Below are 27,500 nucleotides of genomic sequence, written 5' to 3' on the forward strand. Positions count from 1 at the left end.
TGAGTGACAAAATACAGTTTAGAAACTGTAGGAAAAAACTGTCCATCCTTGGACCAAGCTTAAAACCTGAGAACAGTCCCATGGACTGAAATCTTCAATAAAGTTGTCTTCTTCTATGCAAGCGAGGAAGTGTGCACATACTTCAAACATGTTTATTTTTGTGCAAGAGATTTAGTTTCATGGCCTTTGTGATGATAGTGTATGATTGCAAGTAATGCACCTCGCGTCTTCATCAGCCTTCACCATTCAGAACCTAAATGCAAAAAGACCTCAAGTTTAGGCCTTTGATTTCAATTTAAGTTCCCATGGCTCCCTCTAGTGGCTCAATTCTTAATTGAACCATGTACAAGTAATTGGACTGTATTGAGGAAGACATGCTTGAAGTAAAAACAGAGCAAAATGTAGTATGGATAAACCGTGCATTTAATAAAATAAAACATAAGACACACGTTCACCATTGTATTAAAAAAGATAACTATATAAAATCTAAAAACAAAGGCAGATATGCTTCTTCTGAAGCCACAGCACATTTACAAAATGAAAACTAAATAGACTCAAAATTAAAGCTGCTATCCGTACCTTTGAGGTTTTGGTAGGGGAGATATTGTGCTTTGAGGTTCAGTCAATATCCCTCGTCAAACAGTGTCCTATCCAACCTGAGGTTCTGAAAATGTCAATAGTAGGGACACCACCTCCAAACACTGCGGCGTAATCACATTACTCAAATTGATCAAAATGATTAAAGTTGGATTGCAGCTTTAACGTATCAAACATTTTAAAAGCATTTATTAATAGATGCGTTTGTGACCAAAATTATGCTGAGCGTGAGGTTGATTTAAGTTCAGTAAATAATTTCATCTTTATCACTCCTATCTCATGCCTCAAGAAGAACCTTTATACAAAAACAATGGGGAACTGAAGTAATGGTACAAAATAATGATGTTTTGCACAGCATAGGTCGTTTGGTCTGGTAAACATTCACCTTAGTGCTCTATCCTCATGTAACGAGGTAGTATAGGTGTTGTACATCTCCCACCTAGGGGTCAAGTCCCCACTTAAAGTATATATTATATTAACCCATTCTGACCTGAGATCAGATTCATACGAGGTTTCCGCCGGACACACACTGGTCTGATTAACCCATTCTGACCTGAGATCAGATTCAAGAAATGTCAGTCGCTCTTAGATTTTTCTAAAATAGCAGACCTACAAGCTCGTATCGCGCCACTCGGTGGCGCGATATGAGCTTGTAGATCTGCTATTTTTCAATAGCTAAAGCATAACATGATGCCGACACCAAAATGGGTGCCCGGTCAGAATGGGTTAAGAATATTAAACATGAATCCTATTGTTCTACTGTGGGGAATTCCGTCATAGAATGTCTTCACAACAGCACAATAGCGTTCAAGTTCAAATCTGCAATGTTACCTTTGGGTGGTGGGAGGCTGGTATTGTCTGCAAAAAGGACCTAAACAAAAAAGATTCACCCACAGAAGTAAGTCGCAATAGTAGAGAACAAACAAAAAGCACATTTAGTCTTCAGCATGGTGATCAAATGTGGACCAAAATGACAGGCTGAAGACAGACCTATCCATTCAACGCCAACAACTCCGATACGACAGGCAAGCAAAACAAATTCGATCACCACAGAAAAGTCCTGAGTTTTAGTTCAACACACGCAAGGGTGAAACCAAAATGGTTAACTGGTTAAACCGACACTCAGGAATTTGTTGTACAACACCATCGTTTGGCGAAGGCTAGTATCCCAGGGCTCCATTCTCGTCCATCAATCCATTCATCTGTCTTTTGAACGATCTGTCTGTCAGTTTCTTTTCTTTTTCTTTTTTTTTTTACAGCATGTCGTCGTCGTCATCTCCTCCTCCGTACATGTCGGCCAGTTTCTTGAAACGTGGGCCCCACTCGCTGAAACAGTCGTAGTCCTGATCTCCACTGCTGTCCGAATTCAGGGAGGAGAGAGAGCCGGCGTCAGAGCCGCCCCCTTCGTAGTCAAACACCAGCAGGGAGTCGTAAGGAGGAGCCGTGGGGTCGTTGTCCGCTGCCTTCAGGTTCTGGAGAGGAGAGACCACACAGGAGTTTATAGCGCTGCAACTATTCTTGTTTTCCTATGCTCCACCATTATTCCATGCCACGTTTTGATCACGTCATCACAACGGTAGGTTAAGGTAACCCTGGTTCTTTGACTATTCCGTTTTCTAAAATCAACCGAACCAAATACCGAATATGCAATTATTTTTGCCACTATTTGTACGAATAGTTCTGGTGGCCGAATATTCGGTGCATCTCTTGTGTTTTCTGTACCCATCAAATGAGAAAAGAGAAAACAAATCTGGTCTCGCCTCCCGTCTGTCTCAATCTTGACTCGGACTAGACCCGCTCCCACACTCAGTCTTGACTTGGTCTCACCCCCTCCCCTTGGACTTGGTCTCGACTTGGACTCACTTCAGGTGGACTCGACTACAACAATACCTCTACCTTCAAATTTTGATCAACTTAAATGGAAAATGTTTTTTGTGTGAATAAAATATGAAATCTAAAGATTGCTACCGAATCACCTTTTGACAGTACAATGTACGGTCAAATTATATTTCTTGTTTACACTGTCCAGATTCCTGTTTGTAACATAAATTAACACATTAATGGTTTTGTTTTGCCGTTTTGATTTCTGTACACTGAACTTTATTGACTTCACTCACGTCATCAATGAAGTTGCCAATGTCTTGGGGATTGGCGGGGCGAGGGCGGTATTCAGGGCGGGGCAAGAAAGTCGGCATCACGTCATTCCGGAACACTTCAGGGCGGTTGTCGAGACCCCGATGAAGCACACTAAGATCAAAGTCCTGAAGGAAGAGAGAGACATTATCAGTTGTTACCATGGTCTGAAGGCAAATGAAAAGAAAAGTATATATAATTCTGCTCCGCGTCCTCTTTATTTCAACCTATATAAAACAACGTTCCGCCCCTCCGGATCACTTTTTGTGTCCAGCACTGTATTTCAAAACTGGTAGGTGCATATCGTTTTCCTTCTTTACACATATAACAATGTTATAAATGTTATGTTATAAATATGTTGTGTCAGGCATTTCTTTGTAAATTCAAAGTTATTTGTCATATCTGTTCTGTGAATCGTTTGTTTGCGAAGCCTAAAAGTTACAAAGCCTAAAAGTTAAAACTAAAATTAAGTTTTTATTCACATGATCAACACCAAAAAACATAATTCAATCGTTAATGGCAAACCATTTTGTGTGTCAATTACTCGTCCACTTAAACGTGTAATCGTGACAGCATAATACAGTACATTAACACAAGCGTTTGTGCTCCATGCATGAGTAAATGTACCTGATCGTCCTCGCCTCCTCCCTCTTCATCATAATAGTAAATGTTGTCTCGGACGTCGTCTTCTGGAAGCAGAGGCTCCTTCTTCTCTCCTCCTCTCCGTCTTATGAACATGAGCAGTAGCAGCACCAGCACTGGAAGAGACAAGAGGAGACGATAGAATAGTAGAACTGAATATTCATGCGATATGGTCAGTGGTCATCATGTGGAAATGTTACTTTGCTGGTGAAATTCCAATGCAGTTCTGCCTTGACCCTTTCCCTGATTAGTGTACAATGAACGGTGGTGTTGAAGAATAATGAAAATAGCCAATCAACTGCAAATTGCAAAGTATAATACAGGGATAATAGGTTAATCAGGAAAAGAAAGATTTAGTCCATTACCAAATATCTTTTGACTTTTTTCCCCATGTCAATTTAAATTGGCTCCCCGTTGGTTTTAATATATTTTCGTTTAATTTCCCAGCACTAGGTCACATCACACCCATTCCCAGCAGCTATGCTTACGTAGCAGCAGTAGGATGGCTCCCAGGATTCCCAGTATGACAGGCAGGCCCATGCCGGCTGTTCTGGTCAGCGGCGAGCACACCACGTCGGCTCCTTTGCAGTCACACACGGTGGCCTGCAGGGTGCTGTCCTGCTTCTTGCCCTCCGTGTCTGAGACCGTCAGCACCACACTGTAGTCCCCTCTGGGCAGCTCCTGGGCTAGAGTGAGGATGATGCCCGTCTCTGGAGCAGGGAGAAAAGGAAGAGGAGACCACTCTTGTTATTAGATTACATCTTTTACAGAAATGGTGCAACTTTTCTGAAAGTTGAATTCAAACGGGGCTAATATTTATTTTCTTGAGACTATGAAGACAAAAAGGACTTAAAGGTGGTGTGATTATTATTTATTTTTGAAGTGAAAGCTCTATATTCGTAATCGTTGCTACAAAATGTCTTCTAAATCCTGACAGTTTTATGAAAAACCTATGTTTCCATGTCAGTCGTTCTCAAACTATTTGATGAAAGGAGCCATTTCAAACTATTTCGTGGCACTCGCTGCCGCGCTACGAGCTTGTAGATCTGCTATTTTTTAACAGCTAAAGTATAACGTAATGTTTAAAACACCCAAAAGGTGCTAAGCGCTCACAATAAAGGGCTTTGTGTCTGGTTTGTAGCACAACCTATTGACCCCTGTAGATCATTGGGGCCATTCACATTGAGCAGTCGGCTACAGTAATTGGGGCCGCATTGGGGTCAAACACACACACACACACACACACACACTGCACCGCTCAGTGCAGTGTGTGTGCAATATTTTTAAATATAAATGTATAGCATCTACACCACCTTTTCCCAGCACCTTAGCAAAAGCCAGGTAGTCTCTCTCTCCCCCTCATCAAAATGCACATTACCAAAAATATTTAGATACATACTTGTGTCATTCATCTTAGCGGTCCAGTTTTGTTTGGATTGTCCTTGCAGGACAACACTGAATGGTGCTGCATGACCTACTCCATCTTTGTCGGTCACCGTCAGCATTTGGGGAGCGGAGTCCTTGTTGCACACCTGAAGAAAAACAGTTACTTTTTTATTTATTTAAATAGTCTCGCTGTATATCATGAGGAATGCAACAAAAAATAAAGATCAAATTATTCAAATCCGATCATCTTTACACGCCAAGTCAAGCATGGAGAATCTGTCTGAAGCGTTTGCATCAGAAGAATGCTGAACGACTGTCTCTCAATCATGCAAGCAAAAGACATTGGATAATGTAATCGTATATTAGATAATAGAAGGCCCACCTTGATGACACGTTCATCAATGGTGGGGAAATTGTCATTGACATCTTGTAGCTGAATGATCAGGGTGCCTGTTCCTGTGGCTGGGATCTCATCTGGAAACACACACACACACACACACACACACACACACACACACACACACACATACACACATTAACACACATGTGTCCACACAGTAATGAATGATTCAGTCATAGTCCGATTGTGTACACAGCTCATGTTAACTACCATCTTCATATAAAGAAAATGAGAGCCGTGTATGAAACGCCTAACGTTGTCATGTGTTCTAATGAAATATGTGTATGTCAAGTCATCTAGATTTTTATAGCAGCACGTTAAACAGCAGCAGTTGACCCAAGTGCTCTCCAATCACTGTACACCTACCATCATCAATTGCACCAATGAGAGCAGTGTATTTGTCATCCATTATGAAATGGGACTCCCGGTCCATGGGAGACTTGACTGTGATCAGACCTGTCTGTTTGTTTATATTGAGCCAGCCGCCCAGGTCCCTCAGGATTTTATACCTGCACACAGAAACACACAAACATGTTAGCTTTTCCTTCATAAACCACAACTTAAATAATAATAAATGCATAGCCCTTTTCAAGACGGTAATCAACTCGAGAAGATTATGAAATGCAAGAACATAAAACATTTTGACAGCACAACTCAGTCAAAACCAATGCTCAAGTAAGCACACCTGAAGCTGAAATCAGCCTGACCCTTATAGCGGAATAAAGAAGGCGCTGGAGCAACACATGACCAGACAACATGTTTGTGCTTTGCACCATGTTCTATATTACAGTAAAAACCTCATGTAATGTTTCTGGAGGTGATGGTTGAGATCAAATATTAAAATTCAATTTCAATGGAGGCAGCCATTTATTAGCCCACTAATACTGGATGAGAAGTGCTTTGTATACCACGAATAAAGTTGAGGGCCATTCCCTTTTAAAATAACTTCTGGAGGGTGAACTTACGAGACTTTCTGTTTCCGTGCAGTGTCAGGGTCAGTAGCCATGTACGCCACCACGTCCGAGCCAACGGCCAAGTCCTCTGGCTTCACCACAAACTTCTCTTCTGGGTTGAAGATGGGAGCCTCGTTCACATCCTCCACATTCACTGTCACAGTGGCAGTGGCCGTGGGCAGCCTTAGGGCGAAGGGTACGTCATTCTCAACAGCAACCAACAGTGTGTACTTGTTGTTTAACTCAAAGTCCAAGGCCTTGATGGATAGGTGGAGAGAAGCACAACAGATATGTTTATTATTACCAGCAACAAATGCTGTCACTAACACACTGGTTAAAAAAAAAACCCTAGAAATTATCTAGGAGTTCTAATCTACTGTGGTGCATCCGGCTTGGCTTATCTATACGAACACAACTGGTCATTTTAGGAATATGTGCAGCAAGCGACAAATACCGTCCTCCCCACCTGGCTTTCCGTCCCCCATTTCCTAGGGGCAACACTTGTCGGTGGGGTATGTTCAATGGGAGGACAGAATACCAGAACACTCACCTCAACACAGTCTCGGGCGGAAAGGTATAACGGTCTCTACTTGGTATTCCTAAACGTAACCTAGGTAAACTATGCCTATACGGTTAAACCTAACCTCAACCTCAGTAAAATGGTGCCAAAAGCCTAAGCCTATTCATAAACTTAACCTCAGTAAAACTATAAACCCTAAACATATTTCCAACCTTATCCTCAGTAAAAAACAATGAGTGGTCGGTGGAAAAAATGAGGATGAGCGTGTTTTAAGGCGAGCCTTCCGGTTACCGGAGGACCAATGAACTGATGTCCATGTGAGGGAGTGTGTGACGAGTTATTTTAACAAACAGCAGTCTTGATCATAATGAAAAGGACACACTGAAATGTCTGCTATAGTGTTAGTGTACCATCAATGTATGGAGTGAAACTCCAATGTACCATATGTGGACTAGTAAGCCTTGCCGAGCCATGAGGCCCATAGGGCAGGAGCCTATCTCCTGTTTCTGTAGTGTGAGGCAGCTTGATGTACACCCCCCTGGACATGACGCTAGTATGTCGCAGGGACTTACCCCCTATCCAACACGTGATGCTGAGTGCCAAGCAGGGAAGCAATGAGTCTTTGGTATGACCCGGCCTGGGGATCGAACCCCCGACCTCCCAGTCTCAGAGCGGACACTCAAACCACAAGGCCACTGTCACCGAGCTGGTTACCATGTGGAGTTTGTGAACAAACAACTATGTGGTTATGCTAAAAATAACGACGAAACACATCACAAGTCAAGATTCTTTCAGTTCCTCACAGCCACAGTAGGATAGAAATGTGCTACAGTATGAATGCACATTAATGTAGTAGCTTAACACAATCTGGACGGGAACCCGTTTTGGTGTTTTAACTAAGCATTATGTTATACTTTAGCACAGAGTGGCACGCTATGAGCTTGTAGGTCTGCTATTTTTGAAAAATCGTGAAAATGTGGCACAAATCTTTGAATATATATTCTTTCAGAGGACTTTTTATTTATTTCGACGTCAGGCCTAAACGGGTTAACACAATCTGCGATGATCTGATATCGTCCGGTATTGTTATATCGACCAAGCCTCGACAGTATTATTATTAATTTTTTTTAAGATTTGTTTTTGGCTTTTGTGCCTTAATTGATAGTTACAGTGAAGACGGAGATGAAAGAGGGAGAGAGAACTAAGGGGAGAGTCACGCAGCAAAGGATCGTCATGAACGGGACTCGAACACGTGGCACGCCGTCAGGCCAGAGGCTTTGTGTGGCATGCGCCCGGACCACAAGGCACCCAGACAGTAATGTAAAGTATGCGTTTAGTATTCATTTTGACGTGATCGACGACAACAAGGACTTCAAAGTAAAACAAAAAGTGGTTAGCTTTCTACCTTAGCTGTCTTGATGATTCCTTCCTGTTTGTTAAGGGGGGACGTTTCCACAGAGAACAGCCCAGTGGGGTCACCGTCAACAATTGTGAACTTTGCGTTCCAGGCCGGGGAATGGGGCTCGTCGCCATCCGTCACAGTCATCTTGACGACCACAGCTCCCGCTTTGTTTTCTGGGACAGTCGCCTCATACTAGGAAGAGAGCACAGGCACATCATGTCAACTTGTCGAGCGAGAGTGAGAGTCAGTGTAGATAGAAGTAGAAGTAATACACTAGCATACAGTATGCCACACATGTCAAGCAATGCTTTAAAACGGTTTCATCAACTACTTTTCTGTTACTAGTGTGCTCGTGTGTTGTTGAACACATTCAGTACAGCATTTATGTCTCCTTTACATTAATCATATTTGCACTACAGTACTTACCATTTTCTTCTGAAAAGCGGGAGCATTGTCGTTGCTATCTGTGACTGTAAGGATAACTTTGGTTCTTCCGCTCAATCCTTCTCCCCTCATATCTGCTGCTTGTACTTCCAGAGTGTACTTTGGGAATTGCTACACATACACACACACACACACACACACACACACACACACACACAGTTTTGCTTAATTAAGGCTCTAGCCATTTAGTACATTAGTACACATTTCAGTTTTCCCCCCCTAAAAGTCTGAGGAAAAGCAAGCATCCTCTTGAAAGACGTTAAAACAGTGAACCAACAATCACTCAAACTCTCCACTTCAGTCATCAATACACTGCAGACATAACTGATACCTACATGTATACGGTACAGACATATTATTATTTTGTTTCTCTGCTTTATTTTGTGAACATCAATACATTTACTAATTGCATCTTGAACTCTGTTGGTCTCCCTTTTTGGCAAAATAAACTGTATATTTTTTTTATTTCACCTGCTTACCAATTACGAGCTAAGGTGGACAAAACTCTAAAATAAATACCCTAAACAATATTGATGGCAAATGGCTTACCTCTCTGTCCAAACCACCTGCATTGACTCTGATGGCTCCACTGACTGGGTTGATTGCAAACAGGTTATCAGCAGGAGTCTTTGGTTCCTGATTCAGAATGACGTAGCGGATATCTGAATTGTCATTGGCTGGCTCATCTGCATCTGTAGCATTCACTGTACACACCACAGTGCCTGCAGAAATAGACAAGGAGAGACCAACATTACAATGAGACTTACATTGTGACAGCCACCAATGAAGCAGACAGCCACCAGCAGAACTTAAACTCTAGTTTACGAATCTTACCAAGAGGCGAGGCCTCCGGAACTTGTCCCAGATAGGTGTCTTGAGTGAAAAGGGGTTTGTTATCATTCTGGTCAATGACAACCACTTTTATGTCCATTGGTTCCTCACCAATCTTTCCTGATTGCGCATACACAGCATGAGCTTGGAGCTGCATAAACAAACATATTTGAAATATTAAAACTTAAGAACTATAAATGCATAGCCTAAGTAACCACTTACAGACAGCAAAGTGGAAAATTAACTGGAAACTTAAGTTAGACCATATTGATGAATGTACATACAAATCCAAGTTGGTATGGCATTTAAAAACACTTGACATGAGATGAAAGACATCACGCACAACAGTACTTACAGTGTAAAAGGGTTTTTCCTCTCTGTCTAAGGGCTGATTAACAAACAACCAGCCAGATTTTTTGTCTATAGTGAAAAGCTCAACAGGGGGCAGGTCTGCTCCTGGTCCAGTAACGCTATAAAACATCGGCATCTCGTCACCACCATCTGAACGAATCTGCAAAGAATAGAATAGAATCGAAACTTTAACATGTAAGAATGTACCAGTAGTCCAGTACAGGCTTTTTTTGTTTAAAGGATGAACATTAAAATACTTCATGTTTTGTCCAGTTTTACGCCATCTGATTTCATGTCACAGTATTTACAGCTGTACATACAGTGCCTCAGGTATGTGAGCTCCACAGTGGAAGAATCGACAGGAATGTTGTCTTCATCCCCGATTGACCGACGTGACAAATAACCATGTTCATCCTTCAGTAATTACAAAGGAAAGTAATGTAGTTCTTCGACCAACGCGAAGCAAAGCCCAATCTCACCTGAACCATTGCTTTGGGGAAGGGTCCACGGTCGTTCTCAGGATAATTGATAGGAGGGATGACCCAGGCTCTTTTCTGTCTCCTCAAACCTCTAGTGGACTTGGGGAAGTGCAGGACCACCACGCCGGGATTGGCTACAGCGGCCTGGGGAAAAATACACTTTTAGAGACATATTCTGAACCCATTTTGGACTGAGGTCGATTAAAAAAAAACATTTTTCTGTTTCTATGTCAGTGGTGCTCAACCTTTTTCATGTCAAGGACCCCCATAATTATCTCTATTGGGCCACGGACCTCCATCTCAAAATATGTAGTTCCAGGGACCCCCCAGAAGCCAATATTTTAGATTTTAGATGCAGTCTCCATACCTCTATACTCTGGATAGAGCTCGCCTCAGTGCTTTGCTGCTTTTGTTGGTTGGCAACGTCCATCTCAGTGATGTGATGCTGATGGTGGTTGGTGGAAGAGACGGTCTTATCGATGTGATGCCGATTGTGTCCTTGGTGATTACGATGGTTGTGATTGTGGTGATTACGATGGTTGTGATTGTGGTGATTACGATGGTTGTGATTGCGATGATTGTGATGATTGTGACCGTGGCCATGATCCTGGTGACCATGGCTGAGGTGATGGTGGGCAGGCTCGTACAGCACACAGATGGGGACAGTGATGTTCTTTCCTTGGGAGTCCCAGGCATGGATGGAGAAGTTCTTGTATCCTCCACGCAGAGTCAAAGTTTTATTCATCTGTCCATGCAAAACAAATGTTAGATTTTTTGGCATACAGTACATCTGTTTTTTACACAATATAGGGACACACACACACACACACAGCGACTTGAGATTTTTCCAAGTCGACTTGTCAGACAGCAAAGTTGAAGTTGTATCGATAAATCGTTTTATGCGGCGGGGGGGGGGGTCTTAACAGGGGCGGGTGGAGGTGCCACGCGCTCAGATACGAAACTCCAAATTCAGCCAGTCAATAGTGGGACACCACGCGCTGAGAGCCACATACACAGCTGCATTTGGTTTTTAATTAAGGGCGCGTTCTGAATGCAATGCAACCTAATAGGCGAGTGCACTCCGGTGCATATGCAAAGGGAAAGAATTACTTCTGTCCGTGACAATAATCAATGCTACAGTTTGAATTCTGTACACTACACACGCAGTGACGCACACATAGAGCAAAAAATATGATAAATATGTTTTCGACTTTCGACTTATCCTAATCCGAATCGACTCGTGATAATTTATCGATAAATCGATTTTTTGATTAATGCACACACACACATTATTTTATGATCTATCCATCTAGCAGTAAATTACATGCTGAATGCACATACTGAAATAATCTGGATCTGCACATATTACATATTCTGTACACTTCCTTATGCATGCCCAGTTTGAGATTAGATTCTGTACTCGCCTTCAATACGTGATCACGTGAGCCATCACTGTCTACTTGGAAATGTCCGTTGCTGCAGTTGAGATGAACGAAATGCCTGAGGCCAGAGCAGTCCTCAAAGACCACTGGAAAGGACGGAAAGAAAATGGAGTTGTATGAATGTGAAACCATGTGGAACTTATTCATATGATTAACAGGTTCTGATAGTCTTCTATAGGGGACAACTTCAAAGAAAAAGGGGAATAATGTGTAAATGCTCTTCAGCACAAATACATTAAAAAGGTGTGGATCGGATTAGGCCTTACATTTTTAAACAGAACACTGATCAAATAGAAGCCTCAAAGAAGAGACAAGACAATCCTATGGAATGAAGAATTAACAAGGCCTGAATCTCTCTCACACACACACACACACACACACACACACACACACACACACACACACACACACACACACACACACACACACACACACACACACACACACACACACACACACACACACACACACACACACACACACACACACACACACACACACACACACACACACACACACACCTCTCAAGAGGCTTCTAAATCCTAACTGATGTACTGTAGCAACCATTTAACGACCAATTTATACATTTGGACCTCAGCCTAGATTTTAATCATTCAAAGATCAGTAATATTACTGTCTGCCTGGAAAGCTCCAGACAGGAAATGCAGGGCTCCATCACTCTTCTGGCGTTCCCATTGGTAAACCTCTCTCTATGCCAACAATGGCCCAGTATAACCATCACCTTCAAGTTAATACAGGTTATTCCGATTCCTATTAATGTGGCTTTTATTTTAAATCAGGACTAATGAAATTAATATGAATATAAGAATTACTATAACACCGTCCTTAAACTAAATTAACCATTAAAATCCAAATTAAACAACGGATTCAACACCATGCAAATAAGCACATACTTAGGTCTAAATGGGTTAAGGCCTAATTGTAAACTGAGGACGATTCTACAAATGCCTTCTAAATCCTAACAATTTTCTTGAGAAGAAAAGAAATCTATGTCAGTGGTGCTCAAGATATTTCATGTCAAGGCCCCCCAATAATTATATGTAATTGGCCGCCAACCACCATCTGAAAATACTGTTTGTAGTTCCAGGTACCTCCTAACTCCTAAGCAATGATTCGAGTTAAAAATGTTCACTCAGAATATATATTCAAAGATTTGCGCCACATGAGCTTGTAGATCTGCAATTCTTCAACAGCTAAAGTTTGATGCCTGAAGAAGGTCTTTGACCGAAACGTTGCCTAAATCAGTACGGAGTACATTGAGCCCTGCCTACGCACCCGTCTCAGAGCATATAGGTGTGCATAAGACTTTGTTGCCCAACAGCTAAAGTTTAAAATAATGGTTAAAAACACCAAAAGAGGATCCCATCCTGAATGGGTAAATGTGGCTTAATCACACAATTTTTCAGTAATTGAAGTGCAATGGTTTATTTGTAGTTATTGTGGTTTGATGTTGCTTTATGACTTAAATAAATCTGAAGGGACACCTTATCTTATGCCCTCAATTATAACCTTTAGTGTAATGTACTGCTGGACAATAGGTTTACAGTGGGTTTTTTCTGGTAGTATTTAGTAACAATAGCTTTGAAAATGGGTAGCAGTTGTAGCCATTTTCCCAAATCTTTTTAAATTGTTGGTCATACTTATTAAAAGGAAATGCTCCACATTTAATTGAACTTTTTTTGCTCACTTAACCACCCCACTGTTGCACCATCAAGCCCTGCAAATATCCCCTTACTAGAAAGGGTATATGAACATGTATGTAGTGTAGAGTGTCCTTTGCTTTATTTGCTGATTTATATCTAACTGCATGTTCCGCACTGCATGGTGACAGTGTACCCTTTGGCGATCAATAAAGTATATCATCGTAAAAAAAGCCTAATATTCCGCTGCCATCTGTTGAACATAGGCATGACTCAGGTTTTGCCAGGCGAGATACCTTCCAAATTTGCATACGTTTGCCAGATTCAAACGTGTTAGTACTACTACTACAAATAGTATAATTTAGCATGAAGATAATGTTTTAGGGGCACTAGCCCCTCCTATATCCAGCTTTTAGTTTATGTTAAATTCCCATTGACAATGAATAGAGAATGTCACGTCATACTGTCTGAGCATATAGACATAGTATCTATTTTATGTAGTGTCTATTTTACATCATGATGATGTACAATGATAAGAACGCCCCTCACTTCACACGGGTGTGATTCTTTTTCCTGCCTAACTGGTCAGGACTTTCATCAGCTTGAAGATCTATTCAAAATAATCAAGTTACAATACATGGCATAGTTGTGTGCAACAATACTGTATAAGGCTGTTGTCGTGTTCTCTATAATAATGCAATATCCACACAGGTAACGTACTGTTCTGTTGGCTTTATTCATACACGGTAACATACAGAGATCGCGTCATGTGACATCCTGCCGCACCTATATGCTATCTAGTATCTGGTTGTCATAGCAACACCTAGAATCACGCAGCATAGAATAGATATCACCACAGCTGTGATTCAAACAAAGTCCAGCCATCAAGTATGCAGACTGACTCCAGCTATTGCTGACCTTCAAAGTACATAAAAAATTTTTTATTGTATTGCTGTATTGTTGAATTGTTCTTTCTGCTTTGGCAATGTAAACGTATGTTTTCTCATGCCAATAAAGCCCTTTGAATTGAATTGAATTGCTTGCTTGGGGTGGGGACAAGATTACCATCAGCTGAAGAGCACTCTGCTCTGTAGGATCAAGTTACACACATTCATTTTCTTTCACTCATACTCAACAGGGAGAGCAGCTTGGAACCATGTTACATTTAACAAATGTAATCTATAAAATATGAGACTATGGCACTTAAAATGATCCTATTTTTTATTTATTGCTACAGGCCCAAAATATGTGTTTAAAGTCACACATATTTTGGGCCTGTAGCAATAAAAAGAAATGTCAAGGCTCAAATTTTTTACAATAATGACAAACAATCTTGAAACATTGTTTAAGTTTCTATTTTTAAAAGCCCACAGCAAATGAAACTAATATTTTAACCCTTTTTGCTAGGTACGTATATATTCGTAGTCGTACCCCCCGCGCCTATGGGACGTTATCTTCCAGCCACGTTTCTGCTAATAGCCGATCGTTACAATGCTGATCTCAAGGCTGGGAAACAGGAAATTAACATGAGGAAAACTCTAACAATCCCCTGGCAAGGCTTTGCTACACTAACACTGATGTAAAGTAGAATAGTAGATGCCAGAAAGTGACCTTTCATTTATTTCAAGTGCCAAAGGCCACCCTGTGACAGCCACCAAATATGCACCAGTTCTGATAATATCACAGATTTAACAGCTCTGTTTGAGGACGTCAACAAACAGGAATGCAAGAGGTCAAGCTGACTCAACCTAACAGGTGTAACAACTTGGGTCACACACCCAGCATGATGCAACAAAGAAAAAGAATTATCCGAATTTGATTATCAAGGATGCAACAATGAATCAATGCGCTGATGATCTTCATTGATAAACTAAAATCAATGCACAGTAGGAACCCCCTGCCCGAATTGAGCTTATAGGGCTTGTTAGGATGTTGTTTATGTTTAATCCATTTAGCCAGACGTAGAAAAAAAAACGTTCACTCTGAAAGAATATATATTCAACGATCCGTGCCGCATTTTTACGATTTAAAAGAAATAGCAGACCTACAAGCTCGTAGCACACCACTCTGTGGCACACTATGAGCTTGTAGATCTGCTATTTTTCAATAGCTAAAGTATAACATAATGCTTGGTTAAAAACACCAAAAGGAGTTAAGTATGTTCATGCTCCAGAGAACGGTTTGATTCAAAAATAAATTACGTTTTGAAGCCATCACTACTGGCTATCCCTCTATCACCACACGGCATGTTATGTCTACTACTACTGCCAGAATGTCCTGCACTTACCAGCAGGAAAATGGTGAGTGCGTCATCCATCCCAGGCACACAAACAAATAATAATAATATAGCTTTTCCTTTCAGCATCCATAGGCTTTCACGCCCCACTCTCACAGAAATCAGCAAACCATATTCTGTCTGGTTACACATACGGAGCATGTAAAACATAATGACAAAGTCAGTGTAAATGTTTTCACATGAATCATCACATGGATTGAATTTGTGACAGAACACTTTGGATTCAGAAACATTTGTGCGTTTGATGTAACTCTGTATGTATGTATGATCCCGGTGCAACTTTAATTTATATATAAAGATTTTATGGTCATCTAGTCCAGTGGTTCACAAAGTGAGGTCCAGGGACCCTCCGGGTTCATGGAGGGGACTCCCTCATCTGTAATTCGGATTTTGGGGCGGGCCATGACATTTAAAAAGTGATCCACTGATTTAGTCCATCCATCACTAGTACTGGCTATCCCTCAGTCACCACACGGCACACCGTCTGTGCTGTACACATGCTGACTTTTCTGGATTACATAAAGTCAGGTGCACAGCCCGACAACGGAAAACCACAACCTTGGCTGCTGTGTGCAACGTGAAGACTGTACACTGTCTTACACTGTATATTTACCGGTACTGTATAGAGGGTATGCGCATGCTTAAAGTGAATGGCACATAGAGTGGCAAATTGAGTGGCAAAGCAACAAACAAAGTGAGTTTAACATTGTTTAATGTTGTTTAATGCAATCAGATAGGACTTCTCCGTTTGTATGCATGGGTTGTCAAGGCCAGAAAGTCGTTTTTTGCCACTCAGTAGGCATTTCTGCATGACTTCCGGGTTTGATGATGATGTCACACGCATGCCCTCTATAGGCCCCATCAGAAATGTTGCTTTTGTGGATGCATGTGTGAGCTGCTGCTGCCGCTGAGGCGCCACCACCCTGAGGAGGTGCATGCAGCCTGTTCTGGGCGTCAGTCGTCAAGCACACAATAATTACTATGTTCCTGTAAATTATTATTTGTTCAGACCGGCTTATATTATATAACAACTTTGGCATACATTCATAGTTCACTAGAGCACCTCCGGTAGTATAGTAGGCTGAAACAGACGTATATGTAAAGAACTCCCAAATAGAGGGTATGTGCATGCATAAAGTGAATGGCAAAGTGAGTTTAACACAATCATATAGGACTTTTCTGTTTGGATGTACGGGCTGTCTACCAGAAAGTCGTTTTTTGCCACTCCGTAAGCGTTCCTGCTTAACGTCCGGGTATGATGAGGAGGTCATGCTCTCTATACATATCATTTATATTCGGCCACAGACCTCCTACTGTAAATATCTTAAGCCAAGTAGCCTACCTCATAAGAGAAGATTTGTGTTAAGATTCTTCAAAATTGTTCCAAATGTCAGGCCAACAAAATAAAACCATGTACCAATTCTCCTCACTGTCACATCACATTATAGGTCACATGTGTGAAACACAGGCGATAAAATTGGAAGCCCTCTACATCAGAGTAGGAAGTCGTCATTTCCACATGACTTCAATGGACACCAATAACGAGTAGTTATTTACAGACAAATCTGACTATTTCCCCATCTCTGTGGCAAAGGCAAGGGCTGTCACGACAAGCATGACATTTTAGTTGGCTTTAGTTGATTGTCATACAACTGTGATGTAATGATCTAATTGTGTTTTTTGCATTGAACATATTGGAAAATAAATCAAAATAAATATTTTGCCTTTTAGCCAAAATAGGCCACATTAAATAATGTTGTACATTAAAAACAATTTTAAATAGCCATTCAACTATTCCATTCCAACGCATTTCATGATTTTTGAAAATGATTGAAAATATATGAAAATGTTTCAACATGGAAACAAAATATGCAAAATAATGATGATCTCAAATAATTGCAATCAGGTGATTATGTAATAACTTGGACAGGCCCTGATACATTATTTTCCATGTTAACTTTAATGATGAGCCACCCCATCACCTTGACCGATCCTTCCCATTGGCTCACACAAAGAAAAGGGGGATTCTGGTGCAGTGTAGTAGTGTACACAGTGCAAGCATGTCTCAAAAGGGACAAATGCGCAAAATTGGTGAAGGTTAATGATGATCAAATAATAATTAGACCAATTTGATCCCACAGAGGAAATTAAAATTCAGCTTCACCCAGCTGATTGCTGCTCAAGTATTCACACTTGAGCACAGGAGGAGAAGTTAGGGGTAATCAAACCTGGGACTAAAGGCCTCAACAGAGTCCGTTTTGCCTTGGGACAGGGTGACCAGACCGACCTCTCTAGTCTCTACCCATTGATGTTCATGGCCGCCCAAACTGTCCATTTAGAGACAAGCCTGCTCGTCTCTAAACTGTCCAGTGTCCACTCCACTGCCTTAATGTCCTCTCCCAAAGAACACGAAGAAAAATGTGGGCGGGACAGTTATTTTTATGCATTAAAAAATGACAGTGGAGAGAAAAAGGAAATGTGGAGAGAGAGAACTAAGGAGAATGACACCCAGCGAATTGTCTGGCCACCGGCCAGGAGCCAAACAGGGAACTTGTTAATCAGGGCATTGTGCGCATGTGTCCACGGGCCCCAACCACTCAACCAACCACCTAAATAAGCTCATGTTTTGACCAAAAACAAGGCAAAGGCTTCAGGCAAACTAATGTTTTGTAAAGATGACCATTTGTCACTTTGGCTTCCATAGGATATATTGCACAATAGAGCTTTGCAAAAAAAGATTACTCATTAGAGACTCAGTAATAAAATCAGACGTGAAGGTGCATTGTATATAGCTGTATTACTGGATGTAATCTTGTGATCTTAAATCTGGCTAACTTTCGTAATCTTTCAATTAAATCCGACATCCCTCTGTAACGTGATAAATCCTTCAATATGAAGAGGACATACCGGTACTCCTCCAAACTGATTGTCATTTTTGCTCAAAAACAACAATAATGTAATGCAACTATGGTAGTGAGTCACACATTTGGTACTATGAAGTAGGAACCTTGTTTTGCTTCAACCACGTAGTAACGTTTACTAGGAGTATGAAACTGGGGAAGGACAAAAGGGAAGGAAGGAGACGTAGGGAGGGACTTATGGGAAAAAACAAGAGGGACATTAGAAATTTATGAAAATGCAGTGTTGTTCCAGAGGATAGAGTCCTGTTATTATGGCGTGTTTTCACTCCCCTTTTCGTACCACATAAGAGCTCTTCATAGGTCCAACCGTCCAAAATGACGGACCTAAGCCTTCATGGACCCGTGAAATGTTGTCCAGAGATCCCAAATGGACATGACAAACCTAATAATTACAAGTGCTATTACAAATGCTGTTTTACCAATAGATGCCAGTTATCAGCCACTCCATAATGAAATCTAGCAGCTACGCAGCGACCTGCAATAAGATAATGACATGCTTTTTCACCTGACTGAAGGAGGCATCCATGACTGCACACGTTTGATTTGTTGCCGAAACGTTGGACTACGAGCTGTGCGGCCTCTCTCCTTTCTCAGTCATAGTTTTATCTCCTGCGGTCAGCAACTCCCCACTACTGGTGTGCGCTCCTACCTTTCCGTTTGCACACGTTTTATTGACATGGAGGACAAGGTATGGTTTGATGTACTGAAACTCAGATGGCAGTCTGGCAGACATGTGCTGGTAAACAATGTGCTCCCTTATTTTACGCTGCAGTAATCCAATCCAATGTCAGCCTAATTATCATGCAGCACTTCATGCTTTTCTCTCCTCATCAGTGCAGAGTGTGGGACAAAGGTCTTTTCAGAGGTATATATATATATATATATATATATATATATATATATAATTGATAAACAGATGCGAGGTAATAGAGCCAATGACCATAATGAAACCTGGACCCATAGGGATCTGGGGCATTGTTGTCTAGTATTTGAGACCGACATGAAGCTCACTGGTACCAGGTGATTTGTTTTCCACTGCAGATAGTATGCCGTCAATGTAGCCGATCATCTATCATAGTAACTTCCAATCCTGTGTATCGCAGAATTATGACTTAAAGGACTATGCCGACTTGTCTGAAACTCTTATTCCCCTACAGTCCAACAACAATGTTTCTAATAACATTTTAGCATCCGATATGCAGCTATAACAGAGGTGCTAACAATAAAGGATTGTATAAGTAAACAGTGAGTTATCAGAGAAATGGGTATTGTTCCACAGATAGGGGACTAGGGATCTTCTTAACCCATTAAGACCTGAGGCCGATTCGACAAATGTCTTCTAAACCAGCAGTTCTCACACTTTTGAGAATAAAATAAATTAATAAAATAATATATATATATATATCAGATGTACACGCTTGCAGCGCGGCACGAAATGACACGCTGGTAGCTTGTATAAAGCTGAAAACTACTTTGCTGGTTTTAATGGGTTAACTATATTTATATTGTTATTCTACACTACACAGTATGAAAGGAAAATCATTGATATAGATTGGAATGCTGAACCAAATAATATTTCATGATTAACCCATTTCACAACTTCCAATGTTACAATTACATATATGCAAACACATTGTGGTTGGGCTACAGTACGTAGGCTATACACTTGTTTGCATACTTTTTATGCTAGATTGTAACCCTCAACAGAAATGTGCTTCACTCACTTCTATCCACACTTCTGTAAGGTGAAAAAGTTGTTTAGCGAGGTAGCTATTCAAAGTAGGTGGACCGGTTTGACATCTTCAGGCAGATTACAGAGCCTGTATCTACATGCCCCGCAAACAGTCCCTAGGCTGGGCCTTCCACGCAGACTTTTTCAGTTGGTTCATGAAACAAATGATTAAACCCAACCTAATACTAAATCCTCAAACCTAAATGGTCTCTTTTCAGTTCCTGGGCATACATACAAGATAGGCTCACTTCACTTCACTTGTAAAGGTTTTACTTATTATGTCTGAATTGTCTCCACAATGCCACAAAACTCCCACAACAAACACCAGACTGTGTGAAACTTCCACTCTGATGACTCAACCACCACTACAGCCGATAAAAATGATGATAGTTACAGTCACTCAACAATCACTGGTTATGAAGAAATATCTACAGGGCAGGCTGGATAAGGTAACATTTCCTGGAAGCTGATGTGTATTACAGCATTGAAACAACTGAGTTCTCCCCGTTCATCCTCTCAGCTGAGCACAGACACACACAGACAACAGCACATCGGGGCAGGACTGTCAAACGTTGTTTTGAAGTGGAGGTTAGTGGTTAAATGTGAAAGCATAGGCTATAGCAAATTAGAACCTGTTCATCAGTTGGTTCAGACTAAAATCTTACAGACTGTTAACACAAACACAATGTTAAAATATCATGGCGTCCCCCCTTGTATGGTGAGTTTACTGCAGACTTTTGGGATAAAGTGTGTCCGAGACAGTCCGACGCAGGATCTGAGGCTAAAACATCACTGACTTAAATGTAGCTATCTAATACCCAATGCCAAACAACAATTTGGTTACACCTCTGCTCAGCTCTATTTGCACAATGCATTGTGGGCATGACAGTTCAGTTGAACATTTCAGTCATCGTGGTGGTGGGTAGTTTACACGAAGGAAAAGAAAAACTAGGGATGCACCGATCCCGATCACCGATTGTTTTTCTCATGATCGGCCGATTACCGATAGGTCCGATACCGATCTTGCGCGTAAGAGGCAAATTTGATAATTTCCAAAATTATGTCAAATCCCATGTCATGTGTGCGTGTGTGGGGAGGAAGGGGAGAATGTCTAGGCACGTCACAAAAATGCTAAATGATATTATACTATATATGAGATTGACATTTATACCAATTAAATGGTGTAAAATCTGGTTTCTCCAGATAGGGTAAATAGCAGATCACAGGTAGGGTAAGTTGCCGATCGTAGTGAATATCGGCCGATCGTTGGCCGATTATCGGAGAATCTCTAAATAAAAAAAACTGCATATACTACAAGCAGTTTGTTTTGAAATGCCATCACTTCAATTTCTGCTTTTACATGTAGCCTCTAGTCCACGGGCTCTGGGCATTTAATTTTTAGAAATGGGGGAATTCTGGTCTGGTTTCAGTTCAGCATCCACCCACTATATAGTGATGTAATGATTAGACAACCACAGTGTCTTATCTAGAGTTGAAACCAAGTACTGTTCAGCTCCGGTCCATGGTTACAGGTAAGACATTGACCATGCTACACTTCAGCTGCTGCTACACAAACAGGCTATGCAAACCAGCTATATAGCATGGTGCCATACAGCTGACTACTGGACTGCTAGTAGTGAGAGACCATGACATCACACAAAACAAAACATCAGCTAGGAAGGATATTAGTATACATTAGTTACACAATCAGTCATACATCCTTAATACAATTATAACACTGGCATACACCACCATTTAAAATAAATATGTGATGAGGTTAAAGTCATAATACACAGAAAATGCGATGCACAGGGCAATAAAGTGAAATGGGATTGGAGAAAGAGTCAGACTACAAAACATGTGAGGCGATCAGCATAGGTTGTACTTAATGTAACCGTTAATAAATAAAAATCATGCGTTTTAAACTAAACTGAAAACAACGTTTTCAAAAGAAAACAACAGCCTTGTGATTTGACTGCATTGCATTGCCTGTTTAACATTAAAACCAAGAAAGGCACCTGACCAACCCATGCTTTCTAATGTTATCAATAAAGTGATCATCTAGTAGTCAGAGGTAAAGGAGTCACCACTAATGGTGGGATCTGCTAAATAGACTGACACTCATGCTCCTGTAACACCCTGAATCCACTCCCCAGGGAATAGTGTTATTTTATCCTAAACTATGTGGTGAATGTGTGTGTGTGTGTGTGTGTGTGTGTGTGTGTGTGTGTGTGTGTGTGTGTGTGTGTGTGTGTGTGTGTGTGTGTGTGTGTGTGTGTGTGTGTGTGTGTGTGTGTGTGTAGTCAGTGAATGGGTCTTAATGACTTCAGGGCTCTCCCCAAACTATAAAGTCTAACAGTTTACTTGTATGACCCAAAACAATTGATTTGAATTAGTCACTTGATTTTATTTTGAATTTAACTACAATGCATGTATTGCCATGTATTTTAATTAAATGCACAGAACAGTAGAGCTGGGGCGGGAGAGGGCTTCCTCCTCAGTTATCGAAATCACCTTCTGAATGAATTCTATCGTTTATTAAGTATACTGGTAATTCCAGATCAGTAATGACAAATAATCTGTCACTCAACATAGACCAGTGGTTCTCAAAGTGGGGTGCAGGACACTCAAGTTTCCAAATGGACCATTACAGGTCTGTATCTGTAACTCTCATAGTGTACAACTACAAATGGAACCACATTTTTATTTTATGACCCAATGTGTACACTCAGTTAAAAAAAAATAGTCCTTAAAATGTCAATCATTTTATACCCACTGATATATAAACAAACATTTTGTTTTGTCATTCAAATTGGGGGACATTCCTAAAGGCCCTCACCACACCCAGCTCCCTGCTGTGGCCACTGCTCTACCTGCCAGTAGGTCCAGGTCTATTAAATGCTTCCTGGTTTTGGTCTTACCTTTGCCCAGAGTTCTGTTTTTATGCAGTATCACACTATCCACTTCGAACACCAACAAATCCGCCTCGAAACCAGGCACACAGCCTGATGTGTCACCAACCACTAATGTCAGCATCTTGGGAAAGGGGAAACAAATGACAATTAGTCTACTACATTAAATGAAACCATGTTATTCATCTTTCAATGAAGCAACAGAAAATGTCCTACACCCGAGCTTGCATGTCACCTGCTCAAGAAATATTTCACCTATTGACTCGTCAAACAATTTCATAAGGCGTTGGCAAAATAATTTGGGAACCAGAGCACTGAGAGCAACACACTTTAAATACATTATTTTATAGTATGCCTACATTTCTTTTCATAGTTAACAGTAACACATATAGAAGCAGGGACTGTGAGTAGGGCGAACAAAATACAACATAATATCGTTTTGTATTTATTCTTTCGAGATTTCCATCCTGGCAACGATACTGTAAAGTGTAAAGCGACCATACCCTATATATATATATATATATATATATATATCAAAAGACGAGATTGTTATTTTAAATTCAACTTGAATTGGATTTAGTATCGACAACGTCATCGAGCCAAACAGGGCGAAGACCTCGGAGCAGGAAAAGAAAATCGATGGCGACCATGATGCCAACACGGAAAATGGTCGCACAGATTTATTAATTCATATAAAAAGCTACATTGCATTAATCTACAGCGTATTTATTTGGTCTTTACATCATTATCCAGTTATTTCGGCGGTTTCTGTGTCGACAATGCGGTCACATAATTCTCTGTACAAATAAAGCAGAAAGTTACCTGAAAAAGGACGACTAGAATGCCCAACTCCACGCGCCGTGGGGTCCCCATTTGTTTGGAAATCCCCTGTGTTTTCCTTGCAATAAAACTTTGTTTTAAATCCAAACGTTACTCCTTTTATTTTTCGTGGTGGTTTGAACTGGTGATCCTCACTCCTCGGGGGTTAGTTTCGTTAAGCTGGAGCTAAACGAGCAGAACAAGTTGCAGCAGGTAGTTTCTGTGTGACGTCAGCTCACAGGTGCGTCCCCTCCTCGTCTCCAAATATGGACATATAGGCTGGACTATAACTTTTACACAGGAAGTAGTCGTTTAAGAAAAATCCCCAGAGTTGTGGGCACAAGTCACATTCTTCTTTGCAGAAATGTGATGAATCTACTTTAACAATGACAAGTCGACTCAGCTGTATCCCAAACCATAGCCTACTAGGCTACTCTCATTTCTTCCTTCCTGCTATGAAGACAAGTGTGTGACTGATAATGACTCCCACTCTCTCTCTCTCTCTCTCTCTCTCTCTCTCTGCCCTTCTCACACACACCACACACACTCTCTCTCTCTCTCTCTCTCTCTCTCTCTCTCTCTCTCTCTCTCTCTCTCTCTCTCTCTCTCTCTCTCTCTCTCTCTCTCCTCTTTCTCTTCTATATGTGTGTGTGTGTGTGTGTGTGTGTGTGTGTGTGTGTGTGTGTGTGTGTGTGTGTGTGTGTGTGTGTGTGTGAGAGAGAGAGAGAGAGAGAGGCTGCACAGTGCATTGAGTGAGATTGAGATTGTATGACTCCTCCGAGCACTCGGACAAACTATATTGAATTGATCAGAAAGAAAAGGCCACTCCTTGTCTGTAAATTAAGTTACATGAATGTTCAGAATGTTTACATTTGGATCCAGTTCCTCAAACATTACATTTAATTGCTTCTTTTTTGGTTATTGACGGCAAGAAATAATATAATAGGGAAAGAAAATGTGGATAACAATACAGCACATGTAGGCTATAGCCTATGTAACACAACACCAAATACGTTTTCCCATTTGAAATGATAAAGCTAATGATAAAGCTAATAAAAGCTAATTTCCTTATAAAATAGGCTATATGCTATAACATAAAATAATAACAATTCTATTCTTGAAGCATTGGCACTGTGCTCACTGCTCACAGCATTCTAGTATCCTTATATCAAGCCCATGTTATAAGACATTAACGGAAACCCAGCGCATTCCCAAAGTCATCTTTCCATTTAGCTGTGTAGCCTATAGCTAACAGGATTTATGTAACGAAATAAGTTTTGATTGAGTAACATCGTTCATTGACTGTAATACATCATTGTATAAATACAGTAACAAAATTACCTCATACTGAAAACTTTTTTTTATAAAAAGAGGGGATTTCTGGTGAAAGCAATTTGGTGATCTTATCTTTCTGTCTCCATCAGTCACACTACACTTTTGTTCTCCTCTCAACCATGGAAGGGGAGGATATGAGGGAGAATGGTGATAGAGACAGAAGGACATTTTTAATAAATTGTCAAAAACTAAGTAACAATGTTTAACCAATCTGAAGGTAATGAGAAAGAGGAGGAAAGTGAGAGTAAAAAGAGAAAAGGAATGAAGGGGTTTTTGAGTATTGCTGTCAGATTAAAATATGATTGAGAGTCATTCCATCTGTACTTGTGTAAACATTGGTGATCAGCCCCTATGATGCTTCAATACTAGCATACACTAGCATACAATATATTTGCACAGAATGTAAAACTATAAATATCTCAGAAGTTATATGCTATATATATATTTAGTTTTTCAAACCATTTTCTGTTGCTGGGAATTAGTAGCCTACACTGACTACCTTCCACTTACTTGTGAATATTTTCTAGTTTAATCTGTGTGAAAACAGAAGTTTATGTCTGTTTATGTAATTATTTGTGTGCAGATTGGAAACATACATATTTAAATTGAATATCAAAATCTCAGGAAAAACAAGCCACACTGCTTGTTCGAGCAGTGAAGGAAGTGCCAAACTGACTGCATGTGAAAACTGTGATTTTGAATGTTCCTGTTGCCTTTCAAGGACAGTGTTTATGCCAACCATACTCGTTATCCATTGTGGAATGTGTAACATTGAAACATTCTCATGCACACACACATGCACACACACGTGCACACACTCTTACACACACACACACACGCACGCACGCACACGCACTCACTCAAACGGTTGGAACCCCATACATGCATGTGCGCACGCGTGCACACACACACACACACACACACAGTAACCTCCTACTATCATACTGGAATGTATAACACATTAACAACATCCCCTGCACTAAATGGACATCTGGTTAATTAGCAGAGGGAGAAAAGGGTGCAGATATCGAATAGGGAAAGAGGGAGAGAGAGAGAGAGAGAGAGAGAGAGAGAGCTACAAGTGATAGAATATCTCAGTTCCCTGTGGTTCTCAAAGTGGGGTCTGGGGAACCCCAGGGAAGTTCAAGGGGGGTCCCCAAAATATTTGTTAATATAGCTTGAAAATCAGTTTAACCGCTGTCAAATAACCGATCTACATGCATGCCCACAATATTGTGAGCTTGTTGATTGGAGAAAATAAACAAACAAACAAACAAATAATGAAAAACAGTGTAACATTTGAATATTTTAACAACATAAATCTTGTATCGGGGTCACTGACACAAAATATTTTTTAGATGGGGTCCATGGCCAAATACAGTTTGGGGGTCCTTGTTGACATGAAAAAGTTTGAGAACCACCGTTTTATACTACATTCATAAACTGCTGCTAATTTAATAACTACGAAAGAGAGAGGGACACAGATTGTGAAAGACGCAGAGTGAGAGACTGAAATACTACAGCAGTGTTTTCTGTAAGTTATGCCTTCTGCTTATCTCCATGCAAGACTGCAGCTGATAGCTACTGTCATTGACCTAAGCAGTTCATAATGCCCCTTTCTTTCAAATTAAAAAACCTGGTAACTTTTATGATGAGAGAACATTCACATATGTTATATCATGTTATCACCAAAGCACTGCGTTCTATTTTTAACCAATAAAATACAGAATAAAAGGCTAATTGCAATGTGCTTGAACCAATATTATAGGCACCATTATACTTTTAGGTATTCTCTCATTTGCGTGGGAGGTTAACAGAGAAAAAGGGAGTGAAAGTGAAGGGAAATTGAGAAAGGGATAAACACAGCAGTCAGATCCCATGATCAACAAGCCATAACATGTCAGACTCATTCATGGCTCCCTTTACTGTAAAGCAGTTGAGACATGGGCCATCGCAATATGGACACTCAGACCAGTCACCAGTGTGCATTATGCATGATGACATCATGCTAATAAGCCCTTATTATACTTTATCGTACGACAAAATAGCCGACCTACAAGATGTTTTATGTATTTTGTAAACACATTTTTTAAATTGTTTGATATTATAGCCTATAATTCTTCTTTTGTTGACAGACAGACAGACAGACAGACAGACAGACAGACAGACAGACAGACAGACAGACAGACAGACAGACAGACAGACAGACAGACAGACAGACAGACAGGGGCCAGAAAGAGCAAA

General features: G+C 40.7%; 1 protein-coding gene across 1 annotated transcript; it reads right to left on the bottom strand.

The window, feature by feature from the left end:
• Positions 1-1,826: 1,826 nt before the first annotated feature.
• LOC310866109 (B-cadherin-like) lies at positions 1,827-24,116 on the bottom strand. The gene is made up of 18 exons (XM_083775456.1): positions 23,925-24,116; positions 23,112-23,226; positions 11,563-11,666; positions 10,506-10,883; positions 10,139-10,282; positions 9,664-9,819; positions 9,312-9,459; positions 9,027-9,199; positions 8,460-8,588; positions 8,037-8,225; positions 6,124-6,368; positions 5,525-5,667; positions 5,141-5,232; positions 4,772-4,904; positions 3,861-4,082; positions 3,358-3,488; positions 2,715-2,858; positions 1,827-2,069 (listed from the first exon to the last, which is right to left on the bottom strand). Exons 1-18 carry the CDS (start codon positions 23,973-23,975, stop codon positions 1,851-1,853), a joined length of 2,916 nt encoding a protein of 971 aa, XP_083631582.1. The 5' UTR covers positions 23,976-24,116; the 3' UTR covers positions 1,827-1,850.
• Between the last annotated feature and the right edge of the window lie 3,384 nt (positions 24,117-27,500).

The sequence above is a fragment of the Protomyctophum parallelum genome, assembly GCF_964188405.1.
Source record: "Protomyctophum parallelum genome assembly, chromosome: 10".
NCBI lineage: Eukaryota > Metazoa > Chordata > Actinopteri > Myctophiformes > Myctophidae > Protomyctophum > Protomyctophum parallelum.